The 25,719-nt window shown below is 39.8% G+C and overlaps 1 protein-coding gene across 5 annotated transcripts; it reads left to right on the plus strand.

Annotated features, from left to right (window-relative positions):
* The first annotated feature begins 938 nt into the window (after positions 1-938).
* Positions 939-25,480, plus strand: LOC148073381 (CUGBP Elav-like family member 2). Of its 5 annotated transcripts, XM_087798076.1 has the most exons (14): positions 939-1,246; positions 10,861-11,051; positions 13,605-13,687; positions 16,534-16,582; positions 17,388-17,522; positions 18,305-18,384; positions 19,304-19,465; positions 19,684-19,747; positions 20,080-20,214; positions 20,423-20,542; positions 20,646-20,819; positions 21,043-21,189; positions 21,457-21,623; positions 22,468-25,480. In XM_087798076.1, exons 1-13 carry the CDS (start codon positions 1,134-1,136, stop codon positions 21,582-21,584), a joined length of 1,581 nt encoding a protein of 526 aa, XP_087654202.1. In that variant the 5' UTR covers positions 939-1,133; the 3' UTR covers positions 21,585-21,623; positions 22,468-25,480. The 5 variants fall into 5 exon arrangements, with proteins under 5 accessions (XP_087654202.1, XP_087654203.1, XP_087654200.1 ...); XM_087798077.1 differs by having other exon boundaries at positions 940-1,246; positions 20,423-20,536; positions 21,457-25,480; XM_087798074.1 differs by having other exon boundaries at positions 941-1,246; positions 21,457-25,480.
* The last annotated feature ends 239 nt before the right edge of the window (positions 25,481-25,719 follow it).

A 25,719-nucleotide genomic window follows, 5' to 3' on the forward strand; every position in this document is an offset into this window, starting at 1 on the left:
TAAATGTCCCCATGTAGAAAAAAAATAAATATCATAAAATAAATGAGAAAAGAACACGCATTTTAGCTTTTCCCTTTTTTTATATGTGTAGGGCTTGACAGTGACAAACTAACCAAAACAAATGAGTAAAATCCAACTGTGTAGGGAGTAGTGAACATACTTTGGTTCTTACAAAGGTTTCAGTGATATCACCTGCTGTGATGTCACGTGTTATTGGATCACTTGGAGCGATAGAACATGACTGAGCGAATGAAAGTATGTCTTTGTTATAGACAGCATACAGTATATAGGCGTCACATGTTGGTGTAGAACTGCAAGATGGAGATTTAAAAAAAATATGATTATTTTTTAATTCTGCATAATTGAGAGCAGCAATTTAATAAACTGGGTTTGTCTCCAGCCCACTTGAAATGAAGGGAATGGACTGTAGAAAATAAAAACATTTTAACTTTTGTTTTTATACAAAGAATTTTAAGCAAGTTTGTTTTATTCTACTCATAGAACTTGTCCATTTATATTTTTGCAAGGTCATGAAATATACTGGCCACAAAAAGTGTCATTATGTGAAACTACTTTTGTTTTCTTTTGATCCACTATTAGAGAATATTTTGATGCTTCTTTCCAACGACATTCTGCCGTACAATAAAACATCAAACCTGCTGCCTGGGTTATTTATAAAATAGCATAAAAGGTGAGCCGACTGCAGGCTGGTTAATACACTCCACAAGAACAACAGAAAATGGGTCGGACCAAGCTGACTTTCCTACCGGCCAAAAAATCCTTTCACTCTTTTTCAATTCTGTCATGGCTGTCGTTAATAACACTGCTGAAGTTGGCAGCCTAATTCCAGGTTTCCAACATGGGTGTCAAAGAGTGCTGGAGCGCCACTGTAGAAACAGCCCTACTTCCTACAGGCTGAGATGCCCAGGGCAACGCGATGCATTAGCACACGATGAGCTGTCAGAGAGGATTATTTCAGCCACGCCAGTAAAGCGAAGGGGGTGGGAGACGCTCTGCTGCACTAAAACGAGGAGAAAGAGTGGGCGGGAGGCACAGGAACCCAGAGAAACACATAAGAGGAGCAGGAGGGAAGAAAGTATCTATTGCACCGGGTGGATATAAGAAGAGCACCGATGTTGGAGCATTCCTCTGAGCTGGCCCTGGTGCAGAGTCTGTATGCCAACAGCATGCGCTGCCCCCCCTCTGCAGCCGGGATCCCTGTAAGGAATGAGGACCTGCCTATGAGGTACGTTGGGTTTGGCCCCCTCGTTCTGGATCGGCCCTTATTAGGAGTGCCTCAATTGTCTTTGCTGGATATTGTCTCGGAACGTCTCCAGGTCAGACGTTCTCCCAGCGGCAGCTAGTGCTTCTCCTTTATCATAACACCGGATCAATGTATGTGTAAATCCATCAATCATTTACTGTGTGACTGCAATAAAAAACATGATACGCTCATAGAAGTTCCATTTAGAAGAGCGAACAAACACCACACTTCTGGTTCCCTAATTATTTCCTCCAATGCTCCGAAGTTCCACACAAGATGATCACTGCAAACACATGAATAAAAAAAAAAAAAAGCAATAATCATGTTTTACAGAAACCACTGAGAACCCCAGGCCTTGTTCTAAAATACACATTATCTTGAACAGCACAAGAAGAAATATATCTAGGTTTGCAGGCAAAAAGCTGGCCGAGCTTTATCTGCACAGCACACTGCATCTCTTTTACAGAACATTTCCTCTTGGCAAACATGATAAGATCCGGTCGTCTCCATCCATTTTGAGAGCCGTTTCATTTGCTGCGATTCAAGTGAAAAGAGCCTTGAAGTTAACACAATATTTCAAAAGACATGACGCAGAATATCTGGACTCAAAGCTGGCCTGGTTTCACATTTGCCACCACTTGCAGGACACTTCAGGACATCAGATTGTAAACAACAAAAGCAGAGTGCATGTGAAGGATTATGATTGGATTATAGTTGTTATAATCTGAGATTAAGGATAGGCGGCTGGTATAAATGCCTGGACATCAGCCTGGAAAGCATGAGAGACACTTAAAGTTGGCCAGTGGATTTGCTATTGGACAAAGAAGTGTATTGAATGTAATCTGGATTAAAGAGTGCCCGCTCCTGGCCAGAGCCGTCCTTCCATTACAGCAGACCTCTCAATGAGACCCCTCGGGATCTCGTTGAGTTGAAGAAAAGAGGTTGAAGCTGTAGACGGGAATGGCATTATTGTTTTTTCTTCTCCATCTTAATGAAAGCTGATTCTCCGGGGAGATTTAGTCTACATTTAGCACCCCCTCAAGCTTAATGGTTGTATGTGTTCCAGAGTGGGCCTGTCTGCATGAACAAGAAAATAGGTTGCATTTTTAATTATCTTCAGCAACCAGTTTCTGCACTGCTTCGTAAAGCACCCTCCACTCTGATGGCAGGTTGCCTTGAAATCGCAATGAATACGAGGATTAAGTGGGATTTCATAAATGGGATGTTTCTTAACACTCACTATGAATAATATTTTTGGATTGTGCAGCTGCTTCGGGAATACTAAATGGTTTTAGTAATTAGGCTCTCCACTGTGCCAAACAGTATTGCCCCCCCTCGCCCCTCCAAATGAGGCCTCACCCCGCCTGTCCGAAACAACAAAAGAAGATAGGCTCCCCCTCCCCCATGGGAAGAGCCGCCCAAAACAAAGAGGGGAACAACCTATGACACCGGGACAAGCCGGAGTGAAACCAGCAGAAAAAAAGCTTGTTTTAATGATCTCACGTTTGATTTATGGAGCTTAAAACAAAGATAAATACAGCCCACTAATCTTGTCAACAGCTACGCACCAGTGACTTCCTGATGTGATAAACATGATCTAAATCTTTCATTTACACACATTACAATAGTTCAAATCACTTAGAGATTATTTTACTTTTTAATTTGTACATTTAACATTTAGTAGTGATATAACATTTAACTTTTTAATACTGTATTAAAAAGATGATCATTTGAAGGTTCTGTTTAAATGTAAAAAAAACATGAAGATAGCAGGGACAGTATGAAATTCCATAAATTAAGTCTAAATATTAGTTTTGAGATGGTAAAGTATAAATATATCTCCTTAGGTTTTTATTGCTCTAATTGTTTTAATTGCTAGTGTGTTTGAGATACTTCTTTAGATAAATAGCTAAAAGGTTTTTAACAAAACGAGGGTTATTTGTACAGAATATGATGAGATAATGTATAACCAGGAAAAAAAAGGGATCTGGAGGAGCCAGCTGTAATTAGGTCAAATACATATCTCACTGCTGAGCAAAAAGTAGAAGAAGAAACGCTGGGAAAAAAACAAGAATGAATATGAACTAAGAGATACTTGGACTGTGAAAATCTGCTTGACCTTTCGGATCTGTACTCACATGCCACAGCGTTCCTAATACTCACTCAGAAAAGAATAATATGGTTTTATTATATATATATATTATTGACCTGACAGACACACAACCTTTTTAAAAACAAACTACATGGACAGCATATCATAATATAAAATAAACCATTCATGTACACCATAAATCAAGATGTCTGATTTAAATGGTTTCACTTTTGAGTGAATAATAATTGATATATTACCTAATTTTTAATGGAAATAAGAGCCACACTCCCCAGTTTTGGTGGAACGAAACCAGCCTGAGATCGTCCATTGTGAGCAGCAGCAGCAGTGTGGTGTCTCAGGCGAGGGTTGAAGAAGCCACGCCCCTGGTTCTCTGCGGCGGGCTGTGTCAGCGGCTTGTTCAGTCGAGTCAGTCTGAAAGTGAGAGAGAAGGCAGAAGGATCCAGGCGGACATCAGCTCCGTCTCTCATGCACGTCTAACCTGAAAAAGACTCCCCCCTTACTCCCCGCACCTGTTCGGATTCGTCCTCTCGACTGGAGTCTTCCTTCATTGTTCGAGCACAGACGTTTGTTGGCGAATATGACTTCGGCATATAACCTGGACTTCCACCCACTCGCCGAAAGTCGCTTAATGGCTTCAAGCGACTCAATGTAAGTAAACGTTTTGTGTTAAAATGGTGATAATATGGGAGGTTTTCTGGCGTTTTGTTGGAGAGCACGGGCGACGAGGGAGGCAACTAGCAGCGTTAGCTACACGCGAAGCTAACATGCTAACGAAATAAACAGTTACCGGCGCCGCCCGCCTGGCGTTTTTCAACACTTTCTTGGACGCTCAAGAACCGCCACCTTCACCGAGCTGCTGCGACACATGCCGAGGCGGATTCTATCGCAGTTTCCCGTGTGAACAATTGAACATTTAACGAGAGAGTCAAGTGACATGTGCTTCCGGGCATCACACGCTTCAGCACGGATAGAATAGTCTCGACTTTTCGGTCCTTTTGTGTTCGAACATGGTTCCTCCTTTTGCACCGTGGGGTGTTTTTTTTAAAAACGATCGGGCCTCGGAGGACTCTCTTGTCCGGGGGTGAAGTCTGCTCTTGCTTTTAACCGAAACGGTTAAACTGATAACAGAGCTCTTGAACGCCTCATAACGCTCTGGTTACGTGCTAGCATTGCTAGCTATGTTGCTAGCGCACTTGAATGGAAACTCCCCGCCTCGTTGACTGTAGCAACAATATTATATAACAATATTATTTCCATGTTGTTTTTGCTCGTTTCCATTCCCAGCTGGTTCGCTAGCCATGTTGGAGTTAGATCCGTGAAGTTCTGAGGGGCCTGGAAAACACGTGGTTTGCAACTTTTTATTGCATTACCAGAGATCTTGTGACACGTTGAGTGAACAAGTAGGCTGGGAATATACACATCTCCGTATGACCAAATCAATCGATTAAAAAGAGCCAACATAGATTGATTATTGATATGTGTTTAGTTTAAGTGCATCATGTCTCCAGTCTTTTAAGAAGACACGGATTACATTTTCACGCACGTGCCTATAAACGTTAGGTCCGTTTGTAACAGTAAATGCTGTTATAAAGTGTTAAGGAAACTTGAAGGTTGTGTTTATTTTAGGTGTTTTTGTTTTAGCAAATTAAAGTTGTTGGTACATTTTACCATTCGTGCTCATGTTTAAACCACAGTATTCTAAATACAATTTTGAAGGGTCAATGATAACATCCCTGTTCTTGACACTAAAGGATTTGGTAAACTTGGTAAATTTGCTAGCTCAATAAAGTAATTGTAATTTTTATTTGTATAACCCTTTTTTAGACCAGGGTCACAAAGCGCTTAAACAATCAGAACAATATTCAATAAAGTATATACTTTAAAGGGCAAGATAAAACTGATCCGAGTTCAAGAAAATCAAGGAAAATTTCACCTTATATAAATAGACATTTCACCATGGCATTAGGAATCCTTAGTGAGCCATGTGTCCCCTGTATTTAAACCATACCTTTTAATTGACTAAAAACTGTTGTAATAGACCAATGTTGGAGCACAATTCGTTTGAAACGTAGATGATGTATTATTTATCTAAAGGCATATGGTTATGTAATATTTTGAAGCATAATTTTAATTTGGTTTTCTTATGTTAAAACATTTTATAGAAATCAAATTGACCATGTCATCTCATGTTTTTGTATATTTTATCTGAGGAAGTTCAAGCCCTAAAGTTTTTCAAATGTCTTGTCGGAGTATGACTAACCTTCATCGCGTTAAAAATGTTTTAGCCACATGCTTGATATTTTGAATTGCCTAAAGATCAGGCACCATCTTAAGTTAATTGAATTATCCCGTTTGATTGGTGACGAAGAGACTATCTGGGATTAAGAGTGATCCTTTGGCAGCCGACACAGACGCTGCAATGTTGCTAAGTTAATCGACACAGTGATCCTTGTTGTTGTGCCTGGATATCGGCTCATCAGTATGGCGTTCGGTGTCTTGGCTTTGAATATGAAGGAATCATGCCTCTCTGCTGCATAATAGCCTTTTGTGGTTGTAATAAGTAAACTGCAATTTCCTTATTATACCTTTTCATGTAAGAATTGTGCATCTATATTTTGCTCTTCCTATTTAAATTACTACCCTGTACAGTTTTGACACAGCTCTGACAGATGATTTTTGACACATAGGTGCTACTTTTTAATAAATAATGCATTGGACTCTTAAAAATGATCATAAATAGGTAGCTGCGTAAATCCGTGCAACTAAATGTCAAGAGTAATGAATTGCACCAGTCTTGTGACTAACTGTTTCAAGTTATATGAAGGGTTGTATTGTCTTAATGACCTCGATTGCTTCTGTATTCCAGTTGGCTGTGTGTAGGTGTTACACGAGAACAAAAGGAAGCATTGCGATTATATACAGAAGTCATTGCAAGATCCTTTTGCGAAAGTTTTATTATAGTGCATCAGAGCCTTCCATCATCTGAACCTGTAGCTCAGCTATGTTTTAAAAAAACAACAACATATCCTTCAAAGGTTATATTAAAAAAAAAAAGTGTTGCTTTGATAATGTGTTATGTAACTTGTACTAGGCCACATCCACTGTATACTAAATACAATTTTGCAGGGTAAATGATGACACCCCTGGTCTTAACACTGAAGGATTTGGTACACTTTGTTTGCTAGCTCAATAAAGTTATTGAGTTGAATAATATTTGCAAAGAAAATTGCTTGAATGCATCAGATGAAGAAAATAATTCTGAGTGAAATAGTTTGAAGCCCAGCACGGGCTACAATAATACACGTTTGATCAAGGCATCACAGTAGGGACAATCCATCAAACTAATCAGCAGTATTTGCTCCTTCTTCATCTGCTGTGATGATGAGCTGATGCATCAAGTTCCACTTTTAAATTTGCATATACCTGACACTGATGTAAAACTGTCTGTGACTAGATTTACTTTAACATCGTCATCTGTAACCGCCAGGGAGTCCGTGTGATTATGAAGCTAATGGGGCAAGGCCTTGTCATCAGATGCTGGCCGTCTGTTAACATGCAGCCTGTTAGGAGGATGATTGAACATGTCTGTCTTCATCAGGGGAAATTTAACTAAGAACCCTGGTTGCGATAGGAAAATGACTCCAGTTCACAGCAATGTGTCGATTAAATATTCATCTTGTTATTTTAACTGTTTCAAATCAGTGCAGCGTGTATCTGATGGTCCAGATTCCTAATTGTTAACTTATTCCACTGTAAAATGAGCTTTATATTTTTGTGCAAAGGCATATCAAACTTGACCCCTTTTTCTGTTGGCTTGTTGAATAAAGCAAGCTGAGAAAAACCACCAGTATGCCCAACTTGAAAACATGTCACTGGCATTAGCAAAGAAATCGGTATGTATGCGTTCCTGAAAGAAAAAGTATTTCTCAAAGACCTACTTGCAACCATAAGTTTCAATGAACCAATTTCCTCTTTCTCTGAAGCTTCAAATGTGTCTAAACTTGGATTGAGTTCCTAATCCCAACATGTTGCGGTGGCAGTTGGATGAGGGTTACCAAAACAACCATTGGTCAACAAGTGTCTCTTGCTGACGACTTAATTCAAGGCTATGGTCTTTTTTTGTCTTATACTGCACATTATACAGAGGTTGTGAAGTAAATAGTTTGGGACATTTGCTTTGCTTGTGATCAGTTATTCCTGTCTCGATGTATATCCTGCAGTGTCTTGATCTTGTTATCTTCCTCCACCAAGCGTTGATCATAAGAGCCTGCTGTTTATTGCATTTATTGTGGCTCCTGTCCCATTTCAGTGTTTAAATGTAAACCCTTTTTATAATCTTGTACTTTAATAGGTACATGTTGATTTGCTCATTTAATATGTAGCACAAAAATCGTTTTTATGGATATGATATGATGACGATTTGGAAATCTTGTTTCATGGGTACAGAATGAAATTTTATTGACATTTAAGAGTCTTAAGAGACATTGCAGTGATTTCTCTCCTAAGAAAGGGTAAATAAGGGTAAGATGATTACATCTGCACAGGTCACATTCGAATCATTACAGCTTAAAAGAAATATTGTGTGTGAATATTCATGAATACTTAATTTAAGTTGCCATTCATGAGGACAAGGCACTATCACATGTGTTCCTCTGAGAATAATTAACTTCAAAACATTTAGAGGGCTGCTTTATAAACTGTACCTGACTTGTCAATTTAACGGGCTGTATATTGTTTTTGAAAAAAAAATTGTTGGCATACATGGAAGGTTAGAGCTCATAAACGAGGAAGACGCATAGTTCGGATAAATCACCTGTCTTTATGATCGGTGCAGCAGTTGACATGCCACTTCTGGACTCCAGTGCTGGACTCGTCAGCTGCTGCAGGGCGTCTGTGATGAGCTGCCACTTGTGGGGCTGTTGGTGGATTGTCACTTGAGCAAACTGAAAGAGTTGGCAGATATCACTGCTTTTAATTAACCTTATTGTATGCAAAACAAAATGCATTTTAATCACTTGAGGTTAAAGAAGATTACAAAAAAAAAAAGATTCTGTCAATAAGAAATAGGTACAATTGGCTCCATCTTTGCTGGAATGACCAATCCATTAGAAAATATTCTAAATATAATTGCCATGCCAGAAAACCCTGCCAACTACTTGGCGGGCAACTTTGAGATGTTTTTAGCATATCATGCTCAAGTCGATTCAAATAAAATGCAATAGCTGGTAAGCCTACCAGTGTGATTAAACTTTTTTCTCAAATTACCACTTTGGCACATGTGTGAGAGAAATTGGGTTTGTATAATGGCATCAGGTCAAGGACATTTTATATCGGTACATTAAACACTTGACTTAAATGAAAACATCATGTACTAAACAACACAATTGTAACGGTTTATGCAGACGTTTTAGTTCATATGCAGCGGAGAAGCGACGCCACAGATGGGTCGGCTAGATGAGACGCATGTCGATCGATCCTCTTGAAGGAAACAACAGAAAGATCAATATCTACAATTATGAACCGTATTGTGCAGAGTTTTTACACCCCATTTGTGGAATGCTTACAGCAGTTGATTCTACTGACTCGGCCCATTGTGCTGCTGGTGGATCAGTGAATAGCATGCAGGGACAATATATGATTGTTCCCTTGCTCTGGCGAAGAAGCTGTAGGTTACTCTCTGTACCATCACCAGAGAGCTCAGTGCTATTTACCGCCAAGTCTCTTGTCCACAAAACTCCAAAGATTGGACGCTCTGAGGTGACTAAGCCTGGCTAAATTAGAAGTCGTTACCACTTTTTTCTCTGGAGAATATACCTTTTCAAGAAAAGTTTGCTTTTGCCGTATACGGAAGGAGTTTGTACGCAGACACTGTATACCAAGCTGTTTTAGACCCTGAACTGGAGACCTTGTTTTCGAATATGTCATTTAAATCCCTGAAGGAGTTTGGGGTTTCTGCTGAAAGGCTCGGCTCGATATACAAGCGATGGATGAGTCGTGTTCAAAGGTTTGTTTGTATTTTTGATTCTTTAGATTTTGTGATGGTTTAAAGTGGAACAAATGTGTGGCTTTATGTTGTAATGTGAATAATTCAATGCAACAAGTTGTTTCCTGTTGTCGGGGCCCTGTCATTTGTCATGTATACTTGGTATTTGGTTTTCAGTTACACTGCTCTAGTATATTGAAAAAGTACTCTCCTCAGTACTAACTGCCTGTCCAAATTGATCTGGTGGTAAATTGGAACATGTCTTTTTAAATCTCCATTTGGTTTGATAGTTTGCATGGATCCCCTTTGTGCACAGTGAAGTAATACTATATCTTTCCTTAGCAGTGACTTGGGTTTAATGGCATGTGATGATTTTACATTGTTGTTGTTAAATAATGTAAGATCTAAAATTAAGAATAATTCCTCCAAACAAAGCTCTCAGGATATCGAGGCAAACATGAGGGTGTGAAGAACTCTGCTGCTATTTGAAGTGACAACAATGCTACCTTTTTTATTATCCTTTCATTTTTTTTAATTTTTATGGTACACTTTGCAACATCAAACATTATAGAATAACCTATTGTAAGTAAACATTGATGAAAAAAATGATCCCATATAAGTTAAATAATGATCTGTAAATGCGAATGACTACAATACTTGGTCTCATATTATTGGTGATGTATATGGTCAGTCAATTTAATATTCCTTCACTCAAGTATACTTGTTTACTTTTTTTAATGCTCTTTAAAGAGTTTGAAGCAACACAGCCTATCATGTATTGAATCACGTACAATAGTCTTTACATAAAGGAAAGCGTATCTTTGATATATTGTGACACGAGCACAGATGACAGTCTAATTTATGGAAATGCGTTGGCTTATTTGCCTTCTTTTCCAACAGACAAGCAGCTTTCAGGTGTAGATTTGCAGCTAGAGAACTGAAAACATTTTTTTTTTTTTTGCCTATTTTACAGGTAGTGGGGGATTATATGTATACCTGCTGTGTTAAATGAGCAATTTTGTGAAGTTTTAGAAAATGTTTCAGATAGGCTATTATAATGCATGATGATGCATTTCAAATGTAAGAAACCCAGACACACAATGGACTTGAGCAAAAGCCTTGTATTATTACTCATTCTCAACTGGTTGTGTGTGTTTAACCAGCCCGGGGGCAACCACTGATACAGCTGCCTGTTTGCTGATTTCAAGCTGCTACTGGAACAACCTGTTGCTTCACTTGTGTGACTTTCGTCGGAAAGATTTTTGTCCACTGCAAAATTTTTGAAAATCCGGACAGACTTGTTATTTACAATTACCGCTTCATGGGGGTTTATGAGAAGGTCTTCATTATGGATGAGTCTTCTGTTCGTTAGAATGTCATTTAATAGCTTTTGTGCAATTGCTATTTTCAGAAGAATTCATGACTACATGCTGTAAATGATTATGTGCACTCATGAACGTCCCCTAACTTAAGGAAATTTTCTTTTTTTCTTTTTTTTAGCAACGGCAACAAGATGAATGGTTCACTGGAACACTTGGACCAACCAGACCCGGACTCCATCAAGATGTTTGTTGGACAGATCCCACGCGCCTGGTCAGAAACGGAACTTAAAGAGCTCTTTGAGCCTTTTGGAGCTGTGCACCAAATCAACATCCTCCGTGACCGCACCCAAAATCCCCCTCAGAGCAAAGGTAATGGTGATGATGGGAAATAAGGACATGCAAACACTAATATGAATGCTAAACAGTGCCCTGCTCATCTGCATAGATCCTTTTGATTTTTTTTTTTCTTCCATGATTCTTTGTGGAGCAGCTCATTAATGCTGGATCTCTCATAGCAAATGAAGTCCTAAAATGGAGTCCGTTGCAAAAAGAAAACCTCACAGAGCTCATGTCACACAAGGTTCTGTAGAGGTAGAAGTGTATCAGTAATCATCATATAGTTGCACCACCGCTTATCCTTCATTTCTAATAGAAACCACTTTGATGCTTTGTTTTCTTTATTCTTGGAAAGTAGTCTATCAGTGCCTTTTTTTTTTTTTTAATTTATAGATTTGGAGTAATGACATGCATCCTTCATCACACTTCAGCTTCAAACGATAAAATTCACATCCAAATGTTGCAAAGAATAACCACCACTAAAATCTTCCATTACTCCACCTGTCGATGCACTCGGCTTAGTAGGGAATGATGCTTCAGCTCTTGTTGCAATTAGAGGAGACGTTGAAGTGGAAGTCGGCCGTCTATGGAGGACTGCAAAGTGCCACTGGAAGTGTTCAGTCTCGTGTAACTAACTGCTGTTGGATAAACTAAACAGCACTGTTCATGTCAGAGCTATTTTTGGTGCAGCGCAGCCATTTAATCTACCATTTGATTGCCTTTTTTCTGTGTTATAAACACTTGCCAATTTCTTCATTGAAGAACACAAGTACTAATTATAAGTAGTCAGAGACCTGTAAAGAATAGCATGGCCGTCCAACATGAGATATCCTCTTCCAAATATATTGTTTGTTGCATATGCAGCAATAAATGTGTATTTTGGATTACTGAAGTGCAGTTTCGTTTCATGCCAAGAGTAAGTATTATAGATGCCAAGTTTGCTTTGTGAACGGAATTTGGGGAGGCCAAGAGGTTTTGTGTGTTTGGGGTTGGATTAAGTTTAAAACAGTGTGCCATGGTGCTGTTATATAAGGTACTTGGCAAGAGTTGCAACTATTGTTTAATATTTAATTGAAAATGAAAAGGACTTGTTTAAGCTATTCTGTTTAAAAATATGGAAACTGCTTTGTTTCTCACATCAAACAAAGGTTTTCTGAGTAATGAAGAGAAGTTAACATTAGTTTTGGACTCTTATTGGTTAAAAGAAGAACTAAAAGCAGAACTTTATATGCCTGAGCCTCCACCTTGGGTATGTTGGATTCTGTTTATGATGTGGTTCAACAAAAGCCCCTCTGACAACACAGGAACAGAAGAGCTCCATTGGATGGAGGGAGGGAAGAGGCTTCCGGGTAGTGCTGTTTAATCAATACCCAGAGTCAGTGTGTGGTTCATTTGGACTTGGAGCAAATCAAAGACCCCTTTTTTTAAGATGGCCCCACCTTCTTCTATGTGGAGTGTCAGCTGTGATGGCCTATTGACATGTTAATGTGATGTTAATGAATTCTAATAGATAATCTGCCTTGATCGCAGCCGACTCGCTCGCCCCATGTGAAGTGAATTTTCAGCTGCTCCCGCCTCTTTACGCCTCCATTCCTCTTTACCAACTCGTCATTCCACAGTGGGAGTCGGAGACGTCTGTCCAGGCAGGCCGTCTGATGCTGACAGCCTGTATTCATTTACATTTCGGTTTGTTGGGCCTTTACCTGATGAAGATTCTGCATATTGTTTAGTTTGTTAAGTGTGACTCACCTCTTCATTTTGGGATGTTTGATATTGAATCAGGCTTTCTTTTGTTTTTAGGTCATGTCTACCGCAGCTCATAAAAAAATCATATGATAACCATCACGCCTCTTTGGATAGTTTATTTAGCTCCGGTAAATGGGTGGGAGGGCAAAATGGCAGGGAAAGCAAGAGAAGCTCGATGCATATTGGAGTTCATCAGCCCTCCCCGCGGCCTGGGAGCTCCAATAACATAATACACACTATGTAGGTCAGAGACGCTGCAGTGCTCCACTTCCCTAGCCCAGCAAAACTGACAGGCTGGAACGCCACTGGCGGTCTGTTGGGACGGAAGGATGATTTTTTTTTCTTCTTTTTTTTTTTTTCCCTCCCCCGCTTTTCTTTTCCTTTTACCCCTCCCCCACCATCTCATATCGCCTACTCCGGTCTTTGTGCAATTAGAATGCTTCTAATATGTACCTAGATATGTATGATTTAATTTAGAACGGCAGCATCGCTCCCTCCGACGCCAACGATGTTCTCTGACCTACAAGTTGGCCACACCAGAGCTCCGTGACTGTAAAATAAAGCTGATGTTCATGTCACGTAGCAGTCGTCAATGATCTCATCACCCTGGTGTCCTAGCTTCAAGCTCCTCCATGAGTTTGGTGTAACAGTCCTTGCTAAGAATATCCGGTCACATGTTGAAACATGTGACTTGAGAATATGCTTTCCTATCACTGGCTTATTTTCTGTTCTGCTGCAGTTGAGGTTTTCTATTTACTGCCTGCATGCGCCATGATTTTAATTCTCTTTTTGTCTCCTTCCCTAAACCCCTTCTTTGTCCCTGTACGTCTGTCTCTGCAGGATGCTGTTTTGTAACTTTTTATACCAGAAAAGCTGCACTGGATGCCCAGAATGCACTGCACAACATAAAGACCTTAAGTGGGGTGAGTAATCACTGTAGGGGCTGACCGAGCCCCTCAACAACCCGTCTCCTCTCTGTGAGCTGTGGGCTGGCAGATAATGTGCTCTCGGCTTGCTGAACTACTGTCTGACCTGCAAAAATATCCTGGCCCCTACTAGCACCAACACACAGAGGACTGCCCTGAATCTCCGCACGTGGAACTGATAAACCAGATGACCCAATAAAAATGTTAGAATCTGGCACATAATTCTTGGCCAGCCTAGTTTTCATGGAGTGTGCTACAATGAATACACAATTGCCACAGAAGAACAAATTATTAATGCCAGTCTCGCTGAATTATGAATAAACCTCTACGTCTTTACATTCCAAAGATAGAAATTTAAATGGGGGTAGTTCAGGTCATTAGTAATGTTGGGTGCTTCACTGGTACAGTGTTAATTTGACATGCAACACATTCACGTTTGCAAAGTTTTTAACCCGTCCAAGAACGCGTTGCCAAATGAAATGGACAATATGGATTCGTCAAATAAAAAGGGGATGTAGCATCAAATAAATGTTGATCAACCTTGTGTGAAAAGGTAAATTATTGAGACCAATTGTTTACACTCTGTCTACATTTTGACATATGAGGAATACTGCTCTTGATACTAATGGAGTTTTTAAAAATAAAATAAAAAATGCATTAAAAATATACAGATTATTTACCAGACACTTAAATGGCAAATCTGTAGTGGCTCATCTGTACTACAAAACAATTTGTCATTCCTCTCATGCCAATAACAAGTCATGTCTACTTAACCTAAAGGCTTGAGAAACCAACCAATCAATCAAAAATAATGTCAATCCAAATAAAAAGTAGTAAAAGTCATCCTTGAACTGCTAATGAACTTGACAAAATGTTATGATACTGATGAAGTAAAATTAAAGCTTGTATAGTGTATTTGTGCTGTTTTAAACTTTACATACTTAATATTCTATATTGTTGAACTGTTAAGTTATTATGTAATTGCATTCATGTCTCATGCGTATATTGTATAAGCTAAAGATACACATGGCCCATTAAGTCATAATGATCTATTTAAATGGCATAAGTGCAGTAGTAAAAGCATGTCCCTTGCTATAAATTACTCTCAGACCAGTCAAGGCAATCCTTATGAAGCAACTCCAATGGTCGATGAAATCAATCGTCTAGTCTATTGGGAAAGGAGCTACTGTCGGTGAGTTACACATAAATATTGACACAGTTGATTAATGGTGATAGTGGGTTGCTAGACTTCTTTAGTAAAGGGCCATCAATCATCTTGACATTTGAAATAGGGTTGTTTAAAAGCATGTTTGTTGACGAAACTATAAGCTTGGCGTTCTTAAGGTTTGCTTATATAAGTTGAATCATCATTGAAATTTCACCTCAATGTCTCTCTTACTGATCTGAAAAATATAAAATGAATGAATCCATACATTTCCAGCAAAACTATGACAAATACAGTTATTTCCGTGCTCAAAATGTGTTCTTGTGGATTACAGCTTCATAAACTGTTGTTGACAATAATTTTGGTAATGGTGAGAAAAGTATGTTTTTATTGTGTCCGTCCATCTGTGCCTTCTCACTTGGTGATGCTAGCCAGTTCATACTGAGCATGCCATCTGTCTGCTCCTCTTCAGTGCTTGTCAATAATGAACCCACCAAGAGCAAACTGCTCGGCGTCTCATGGGTCTTATTTATCTCTTCTCTTTCATGCCACATGGCAGGTTAATGCGCTAAAAATATTTTTTCAGAGGAGTTTTTGTCGAGATAAAAGTACGTGTTCCAGATTTTTGTAGCAGTTATTCTGCAGTTGAAGCTTCAAAGTGACATCCAGAGATACTTTATATGAATATCAGTCAAATTAAAGCTGAGTTATTCAGCTATTCTGAGTTCATTTTATTCCCATTATCGTTTTTTATTCAACACATTTTTTGTTCATCCGATGAGCTAGTTTTTTTTTTATTTTTATGCACACTATTCATGTTTGCTTGTAGGACATGTAGAGACATGGTGCAAAACTGCAGAAGACATAATCTCATATCACTCAAATTATATTCTTAATTGAGGACATTTCTTATTATTGCTGTTATTAATCAAACAATTATTTTCTTCTACTATCCAGACTTGATGGTAATATGTTTCATTGGTAACTTGGAGCATTTTTGCAACCAATTTAGGTGTGGACATTTGCTAGACAAAAGTGTTTTTGAACACTGGTCAATAGCTAGGTTGTAAAGGTGGGCTGTCATTACCTTTTAGATGCCTGCCGAAGAAGCCATCATTTTCATACCAAAGTGAATAGGTCTGCCACATTAACCACCATTAGGTCACTCTGCGACCCCCTGTTAAGATGGACATGACTGAAAGCTGGCAGCTCTTCTATAACACATTACTGAATCTTTACCCTAAAATCAGTAGATGACCATTCTTATTTGCTTCTGACTGAAAGTATGTTGATGATAAACAAATCTGCTCCAAAGAAGTTAAAGAAGTTAATTCAAGTGTTATTTACCCACTGACTTGAATCAACCTTTTCTAAACTTAATATAGAACAATTATCCACGTTAAAACTTTTGTGGCAAAGATGGGCATTTAAAATTGGATTAGTGTTGTTGGGAATTAAAATAGTGATGACATCGTCACAGCCGATGGTTGCTACAACTTGTCCTTTGTCAGCCATTTTACATGCACTCGCGCACACACACACATCAAGTCTTATACTGACATGTCCCACTTTGAGCAGAACATATCAGACTTGGGGGATGGGAATATCTTGTTTTGTTCCTTTAACCTTATACTACCAGACAGAATGCTCACCAACTCTCTACCCTTCCTCTCCACAGATGCATCATCCTATTCAGATGAAACCCGCTGACAGTGAGAAAACAAGCGGTAAGAGGATTTGTTTTGGCACTCTGTGACTTCTCCTGTGTCCCTTCCTTTTGAAGTCTCTGGAGTCTCTTTGATTTTGCCACACAATGGCCATGCTCTGCAGGGTTTTGGCTTTTATTTAAGAACAGAAAAACTTGGAATAAAAATGTGCTGAAATGTGTAGCAACTGATGATTTCATACACTCCGACAGTAGTAGATTGATTAAGGGATATGGATTTAATTTTATTTGGAAGTTTAAGTTTGACTCTGATGAATGTGTATATGCTTTTGATAATACATTTCTGTAAAGATGGAATCTTCACCTTAAGAGACTACCTACATGCACTGATATTATTAGTATGTCTTATTGCTCACTTAGATTATGATTTTTCCCATATAAAGGTCACCAGATATAACTCTTGAATAAAATGTCAGTTGACAGTTGTCAAGGTTGACATGCATTATCATGATATCTTTGTATGTCAGGATCTATAGACCCTGATATGGACTGATTTTTCAAAAGAGTTGAGGCTCTGTTTGGCTTTTTACTGTGTGTTAATAATTAAAGATGGTGCCTAAAGCTCCGAGACAATGGATAATGGCCTTTAAGTCAGTTTTGTTAAAAAATGTGTTTAAGAGAATAGAAAAAGGAGACATTAAAACTGTTAACATTTCAACAGTTCCCTAGTAATCATCGTTGTTCAATTGAGTTGGCCATGGAAACTAAATGACCGAGTAGCTTGATTCATAATGTCAGTTATTTTCTGCCTCTTTTATTGTGTTTAGTAATTTAAAAGTAACTTTATTTTCTTTCCCTCTCTGCAGCGGTAGAAGACAGAAAATTGTTCATTGGAATGGTTTCAAAGAAATATGGCGAGAATGAAATCAGGATGATGTTCTCGTCCTTTGGCCAGATTGAAGAATGTCGAATTCTCCGCGGGCCAGATGGTCAAAGCAGAGGTAGATATACTTTGAACTAGAGCGCAGTGGTTTTAGTCTCAATGCTGCTATACATATAAAACAAACTATTTCGATTATCCCACCTCTACATCCCAATATTAAAGTCTCTAATAACCTACAATTGACACAGCTTCATTTCCAAGGCCTGTCTGCTCATCACTTTGACATCCAGTCTTCACGTAGTGTGGTGAAGAGACTTGCACTTGTCCATGGTACAATAGATTGTTGCCATGGTTACCGCTGGCTGCTGATGTTCGTGGGCTCAGCTGGCAGGCAGCAGAGCTGGGATCAGCTCCTCCTTCACCGCCTCCTTCATCACACTCTACAAAGACTAGAATTAGCCTGTCGTCACATCTCCTCCGCAGCGCTCTGCAGCATACAAGCGGAGATGTAGGCTCATTTTTTAAATTTTAACTCCCAAACTTTCAATCACACCTATCAACATTTCACAAAGCGGATAAAGCTAGCTTTGTATTTCTTGATTGCCCCAAATGTGAATTAATGTTCACATATGTGTAATTACCAACATCCCACATAGCGGACCCTCTGGGTGGTAATTAATTTGTTGAATCACTGTGCTCACATGTTACTGTTCTCCTCGTTGTGTTTTCTTTCTGTGTGTGCTAACCAGTGAGGGTGGTTCTGTGTGCTTGGGAGTTGCCATTCTCTGTACTGTAATGTGTTTTTGGGGGTTCATAACGAGTTGTCCAAACCTTTTGTCTTGTTTTGTTTCTTCTTGTCCCTCCTTCCCCCCTCCCTCTCCTATTGTTCCCCCCCTACAGGCTGTGCGTTTGTCACATTTGCTACCAGATCAATGGCACAGAATGCAATCAAAACCATGCATCATTCTCAGACTATGGAGGTACTGTACCCCTCAGCACCTATTTTTCATCCCTCCCTCATAGAATCTGCCGCCCCATTTGCTAGAAAAATTAAGATGTCGATGCAAACAGTTTTTTTCTAGATGATAAACAAGACATTACATCTAATCATATTGCCTTGTTACTAACACACAAGAGATGAGCTGTTAAAATATAAAAAATACAGGTTGGTAGATTGCAGCATGTGCCTTAAAACTGGGTCGTTATGGAGTCGAAGTGGAGCAGCAATAATGTGACAGCTAGTAGGTCAGAAATACCCACTGAAGCATCACACCAAGTCTAATTATCAGCCAAACGTTTCACTTGTGTAGAAAAGAAAAGCAGGTGGCTGTGCTTGTTGCCATCTACATTACCCATTATCACGACCTACCTGCTTCTCGGCAGCAATGGGGAGGCACTGCTGGTTCAGAAGCTGTTTTCCCTGTCCGACCCAGTCCCCGTCTTTGGCTCTCAAAATACTTTGCACCGCATGCCTTTCGTCCACGAGTATGTCTGAGCAGTATGTGACTGTCTGTCTGGGAGATTATGTGTAATATAATGCACCTTTTCCTTCTTAATGTCTGCTGACGTATTCCTTTTAGAATGTGTTTATTTAACTTTGTCTCCATCTGTTGTCTGCTTGTCAAAATAGTTTTACAAAAGGCTCCAAAAAGTTGTCTGCAGCGTTGTCCTGTACCCCTGATTTGAAATGTGGTCCAGCTAAGCTATGCATGGCAGATGACCTCTGTGTTAGTCTTGATATTACCGCAACAGATACAAAAGTGTCTCCAGGCATAGAGAATATCCCCCCGCCCTGTTTGAAAATAATTTTTCACAGTCTGTTTCAGCTTTAGAAAGTAAAGTGGTTTTGCTTAAGGCTTCTGTGCCGGCTTAACATGGCTCACCTCTCCATCGCTTTAGGGCTGCTCCTCACCTTTGGTGGTGAAGTTTGCAGACACTCAGAGGGATAAGGAGCAGCGGCGTCTACAGCAGCAGTTGGTACAACAGATTCAGCAGCTAAACAGCGCCTCTACGTGGGGGAACCTTACTGGCCTGGGGACTCTCTCGCCTCAGTATATGGCAGTAAGTCAACAAGCATGCATGTTGCTGTGGGTGTGACAATCAACACAAAATCCTAAAATATAAATGTATGCCTTTAATACTGTATTCTGACATGTCCTGGAGAAGTATTATCCCAACAATTAAAACTAGACTTGAAGAATACTTTAGAGCTGCTGCCTCAAAATATGATTTCACCTCAATATGTCGGACCTGATAAATGTTTTCCCCTGCTTCCACAGTTGCTCCAGCAGGCCACGTCAACCCCCAACCAGGGAAGCTTCAACAGTATGCAGAGGCTTGGAGGTACGTTTACTATGCTTTGTTTTGACGTTTGTTATAATTCTGACCTTTTCAACCATCGACTAGTATGAGGTTGACTCACAAGACATGTAGTTGAATGTATAATATGGCATATATCGGTTTGTGAGGGCACATAAGACCATGTCACTCATTAGCCAGATTAGTGAGGCCTTTTAACAGGATTACAAATTTAGGATTAATAAGCCTGTAAATGTTAATTTATAATGTATCGTTAACATGTTAATGATCTAAACAAAAACGGCTAAATAATGTCCGCAATACTGCTTAATCATGCATATTGGTCAGTGTTTCAATAATGCATGTCGTCTCCAAAGGTATGAATTCTCTTCAGCTGCAAAACCTGGCCACACTCGCAGCAGCTGCCGCCGCAGCCCAGAACTCTGGCAGCCCCACATCCACCGGTGGCCTGTCTGCTGGCAGCGGAGCTCTGGGAGCACTGGCCAGTCAAGGTAACTGACTGTGGTTTCCTCATGCACATGATGTGTCAATATATTGATGCGAGGGCCTCAAGTAGTGCTTGTATAAATTGTTTAACACTACTAGCATCTACAATACTGTTATTATGTTGTGGTTTGACATTAAGCTGCTTTGGCTGTCAAACCGACATATGGTTTGATCGAGGCCGCTGTGCTCATGCTGCAATATTTCCATCAACAGCCGGTTCAACAGCAGGTGCTGGTGCTGCTATGAACACTTTGGCCTCTCTGAGTACCCTGCAGGGTCTCACTGGGGCCTCCATGGGCCTCAACAACCTCAACGCTCTCACCAGTAGTGTTGGTAAGAACAGAAAAATCAAACGCTTGCTCTTGACTGACTGTTTGCTGCCCACTAGTGGCTAAGAAAGTCCAATGCAGTGCGTAATATTCTTTTTCTTTGGTAGGAATGGGGGCTTTGAATGGAGGTCTTGGGTCGATGGCCAACGGATCAGCAGCCAGTTCTATGGACGCGCTAACCCAGGCTTACTCAGGAATGCAGCAGTACACCGCCTCGGCCCTGCCCTCACTCTATGGTCAGAACCTCCTGCAGCAAAGTATTGCTGGCAGCCAGAAAGAAGGTGAACATATTAACACGACCTGTATTCCTGAAGCATGTCATCGCAACAAACCAGCTCCACTGCCTTTTTGATGCGTTTCAAAGGAGATTTGAGCTTTATCTGATGGATCTTCAGCTACATCCGTCAATTAATAATAATAATGTGAAAGACTTTTGAAATCTTTCAATTAAGACGATAACATGGTCATGTGTGTTTTTTTGTTTGTTTTTTTTACAAATGCCAGTGGGGCCAGAGGGTGCCAACCTGTTCATCTACCATCTGCCCCAGGAGTTTGGGGACCAGGATCTTCTGCAGATGTTCATGCCTTTTGGAAATGTGGTTTCAGCCAAAGTCTTCATTGATAAACAGACCAATCTGAGCAAGTGCTTCGGTAAGATTTTTTTTTCCCATTTATCCATATAAAATGTGTAAAAATATGAAGTCTACCATGGATATGAAGTCTATTAACAACCTCACAGAAGTAAATGAATACATGAAGAGCTGAATGTTGTTTGGTTGCCTTTAAGTTATATTGTCCATTATTGTAGAACATTGAGTAGATGCTCAAACGGTGGGAGTTTGTAGATGCAAGGTCTCCAGAGTGTTTGAGGTTCAAAGTGATGGTGGTTTTGTTGTGACTGTTATGTTTCCGTCCCAGGCTTCGTCAGCTATGATAATCCAGTGTCTGCACAAGCCGCCATCCAGGCCATGAATGGTTTCCAGATCGGCATGAAGCGGCTGAAGGTTCAACTGAAGCGCTCCAAAAACGACAGCAAGCCCTACTGATTCTGCCCCCTCCCCAGCTCTAATACTAGCAATGCTAGGGTAAGTTCGCCCTCCAGCCAAAGTCACCACAGCAGAGACTCAGTGGGGGCACAGGGAAAAGGGGTGACTCTCCTCTTTAAAAAAAAAAAAAAAAAAAATCTTAGTTGCAAAGATCTTTCCATGTTTTATTGTATTTCATTCCTGCGGTTTTACTATGTGGCTCAATTGGATGAAATATTTTAATGTATATGATTATTTATGACTATCACTGGAGTCGGTGTTCGCTGGAGGTGTGTCGTTGTCGTGGAGCATCGAGTTTGTTTCCAAGCCTTTTTATTGACTGCAAGTCGCCAGGTTGACTAAGGATCAGATGTTGTTAAAGGGCTGAAGCCGGGCCACGTCTGAGAGTCTGCGTCTCTGTGTCTCATTATCAATGTGAAGCTGTGTTGCACTCCTCAGTCTCTCCTCCCCGTGTCTCCCAGTCCTCCTCCCTCCAGCCGTCTCTCTGATCTAAGCCATGTTGCGCTGGGCTACCTCTCTTTCTATTAACAACTCTTCCAGTCATTCCATCCATCCTCCAGCCTCTCGCAGGGGCCTGGCTCTTGATGGATCTCTCTGGGTGCCACGTAAACAGTTAGTGCATGTGGGAGTCTCTGCCATCCATCCCGGTGGTGTCACCTTCTGCAGTTTGTGTATTGTTTGTGTGTGGAGGAGGGGCAGCGTTACGCTCCTCCTACTACATGTGGTGGTTGTTTTTGTTGTCGTTTTGTGCCTCATGGATAAAAGATTCTTGTGCCGTGCCCCTAACTTTCTCTTTGTCTCCTCTCTCTCTCTTTCTCTCTCTCTCTCTCTCTCTCTTTCTGTCCCCCTCTTTCTCTCTTTTGTGTTTTTGTTTCTTTTTTAGAACAAATCTCCATGCCTGTTTGCCCATCATTAGCCTAGCATGTCTTCATGATGTTGAAAGCCAAGCCAAACTCCTGGCCTCATCATCCCACCATTGTCTGTGATGTCTCTCTAAGCTCGCCTGACCAATACCTGGCCACCCACTGACTCTTGACCTTAGATCAACCTGATTATTTACTTTCTGCATGTGTGTTTTTATTTTCTGTATAGAAATGTGACAGATGGGAGAGAGGTCAAACAAATTAATGTGAAGATTTGTGTTCCTGTGATTTCTTCTGTTGAATGTTTTAAAAAAAACCTGTGGGATTTCTTATTTTAAACGTTGTTTTTTTTATGTTTTCTTTTACCTCTCTCAGTAAAGTTAACTTGAACGTTGGAATACAGGGATTGGCACATTGCCGTTCTACTTTGTGCCATTAGCAATATGTTGGCTTGTTTAAAAAACTGCTTCTTTACAGACCACTCTTCAACACTTTTGAAAGTCTGAGCAGTAAAACTCTGCAGACGTTCATCGGAGCTATTTAAAATACCTTTTTCCTTTGCAGAAGTATCCAGTGTATTTACCTTTTTGAACTATTGATGGCACAAGAAAAGGTACATTTACTCTCTTTAGAGAAATGACTACCTACATGAGTCGACTTTTTTAGAACTGATTCACAACTAGACAATCTGTGGTTTAAATGCACACTTAGATTACCTATATTTTATACCATTGAATCTATAGAGGTTTAACTAACAAACCCAGAAACCTTGGGTTTTTTGTAGATTATGTTGTTTGTCATCTGTGTAGGTGGGGGGGGGCGTACAGTCTATGGCATTTCTAAAAAAAAAAAATGATTGATTCAAAAACACGCTTGATGTAAAGAATATCCGCATCAACTAAAGGCTTTTTTGTGAGATTTTGTTTTTTCTTTTGGGCGATTTATTAGTTCTTTGTGTCAAATCGATAGAATTCTAGTGTTCAACTTCCATGGTACGTCTTGATGACTTGTGAACCTCTCATGAATAATATAATGGATGTTTTCACTTTAGTTAAATTTGGATGCCTCAATGTTGAAAGATTATTTATGTCTGTCAAACATACTGATGCCAGACGATGTCTTTGTTTTTCTTGTCCAAGTGCCCGTGTGTTGATCTGTGTTTAGGATTTTCACTTCTTTCTTGTAAACTTGCCCTGCTTTCTGACACCACAACACACTGCTGTGCACGTGGGAGCCCCTGAAGAGGTCACATGGACACGTCACATGATCTGTGGCTCTCTGCACATTGAATAATACATGCATGCTTTATCAAGTTAGTCGCACAACCGCGCCGTACGGTGAAATCCACCACCAGGTCGTCGGTTTTCAAGTACATTCCATTTCCTTTGAGCACAAAGTTTACACTTTTGGTATCTGTCAGTTGGACTGCATGAGACGACCTTAGTAAAATATATCCCCTTGTTTGCTCTCCTAAATGCACGAATGAGTTGTCCACTCAGGGTTTTCTGTCTTATACTAGATCACAAAGAATTACTAAAGTCAAATGCACAATTGTTGCCATTTTTTACCCCTAATGTCTCTAAAGACCCACCCTGCCCCCCGAAAAAGAACCAAATTAGATGCTGAAATGTTTTGTAAATGAATCATCAAGCACAATAATGGGGAGCTTATCACTTAATCCAAATGTGTGTGTGTTGTTCTATCCTTGGATTTCAATTCACTTTGTACTCTAATATGAGCATGTGCTTTGTACAGGTGTGTTTTTTCTATCCAAATGCAATACAATATTCAAAAGTGCCATATACGTCTAGAAACTGCCTACACATCCTATCAGGCCTTGGTTAGAGATTGCTGCAGACTTTTCTCTCTTTGCCAGTGTCACTTGCTCGTGTTCCTCCCCTGACCTACTCTGTGTCCAGTTCTGGTGAAAAGTGTGATGTGATGTACTCGATCTGAACAGTTTGTAAAGCAAGTGGAAAAAATATTGTAGATAAATAAACCTACCGTTTTGAAACGCTTTGTTGGTGTGAAATCGTGAACTGTAACGCTTTGAAATACAATCCACGACGTGCAGCAGAAGCAATCTGACCTTGTAGTTTGTCTCTTTATTTAGCTTCTTCAACCGTGTCAAACACTGAAACATGTTTACTTGTGAGTGGATGTATTGTGAAGCGTTGCGGTTGATGAATAAAAGCACAATGTACAGTTCACATCTGTCCCCCCCAAAAAATGGAACTGACTCACTTCAGGGGCTTCCATCACGAATCCTGTTCAACTTTATTTTATTTTTTTTGTCACATTTAAAGTGCTTCTTTCCTTTTCTTGTCTTGATGAAAGCCAAAGTGGGTGCATCTCGATGTGATCTGTACACACACAGTAGTTTTTTTTCCTTTTCTTTTCAGTGTTTATTTTTTTTAGGGCGGGATTTGAAAGATGAGTTTAAAAAAAATGACATGCACAGGCTTTTCAATTTCTACAGCTGGTTGTTCATATGTATTTTGTACCAGTGAAGCTTTTATATTGGAAATTAAAGAAAAATAATCTATATTGGAAAATAAGAAATTGTCTGGCCTCTCAATGTGGCCTCACCTTGACCAGGTCTGGGGTTTGGCCTCTTGGTGGTGTCAAGCAATTTTTTTCCTTTTATTTTTGTTTCTAAAAGATGACTGATTTTGATTTTACATGGATCCCTGCATCTGTTTCACTTTTTAGGGGATTCTCTAAAATTGTGGTAAGTTCCATGTTAGTATTCGTGCTGTCCACATAAATGTCATCGGAATTTTGGTGTGTGGATAATTGTCTTAGTTGAGGAGTTAACTCTTTGTTTAGTTTGAGCCTTGCTTTTTACCTGTGTAGACATTTCTGTTTCCCCTAGAGGAGTGTGTAGCTGGAAAAACTCTGTTCTTTACTTTTGTCAATGTTTGTTCATGTGTGGTGTGTTTCTTTGCCTCCGTCTCCAAATTAAATCATTACCCCTAATATTGACGGTGTCTTGTGTGTTGTGCTTGTCCCGTGTTGTAAAGACATATATATCTTAAACCCTCCAGACCCTCCCCAGTGTGTCCTGTCCTGCTGATGTGTTCTTTTTTTTGTGCTTCTCTTTGCTCACTGTCGAATCTCAGTTTGAGCATTGGATGATGATCGAGTTTAGTATTTAAGACAAAAGAATATCTATTGTAACAGGATTTTGATAACCATTTTAAACTCTTATTCTGTATTGTAAAATCTTGAGCTCAGGTTTAACCTAAAATACATGATTTATTTTGTTAATT

This window comes from Callionymus lyra, chromosome 8 (assembly GCF_982586985.1).
Source record: "Callionymus lyra chromosome 8, fCalLyr1.hap1.1, whole genome shotgun sequence".
In the NCBI taxonomy this organism is placed as follows: Eukaryota; Metazoa; Chordata; class Actinopteri; order Syngnathiformes; family Callionymidae; genus Callionymus; species Callionymus lyra.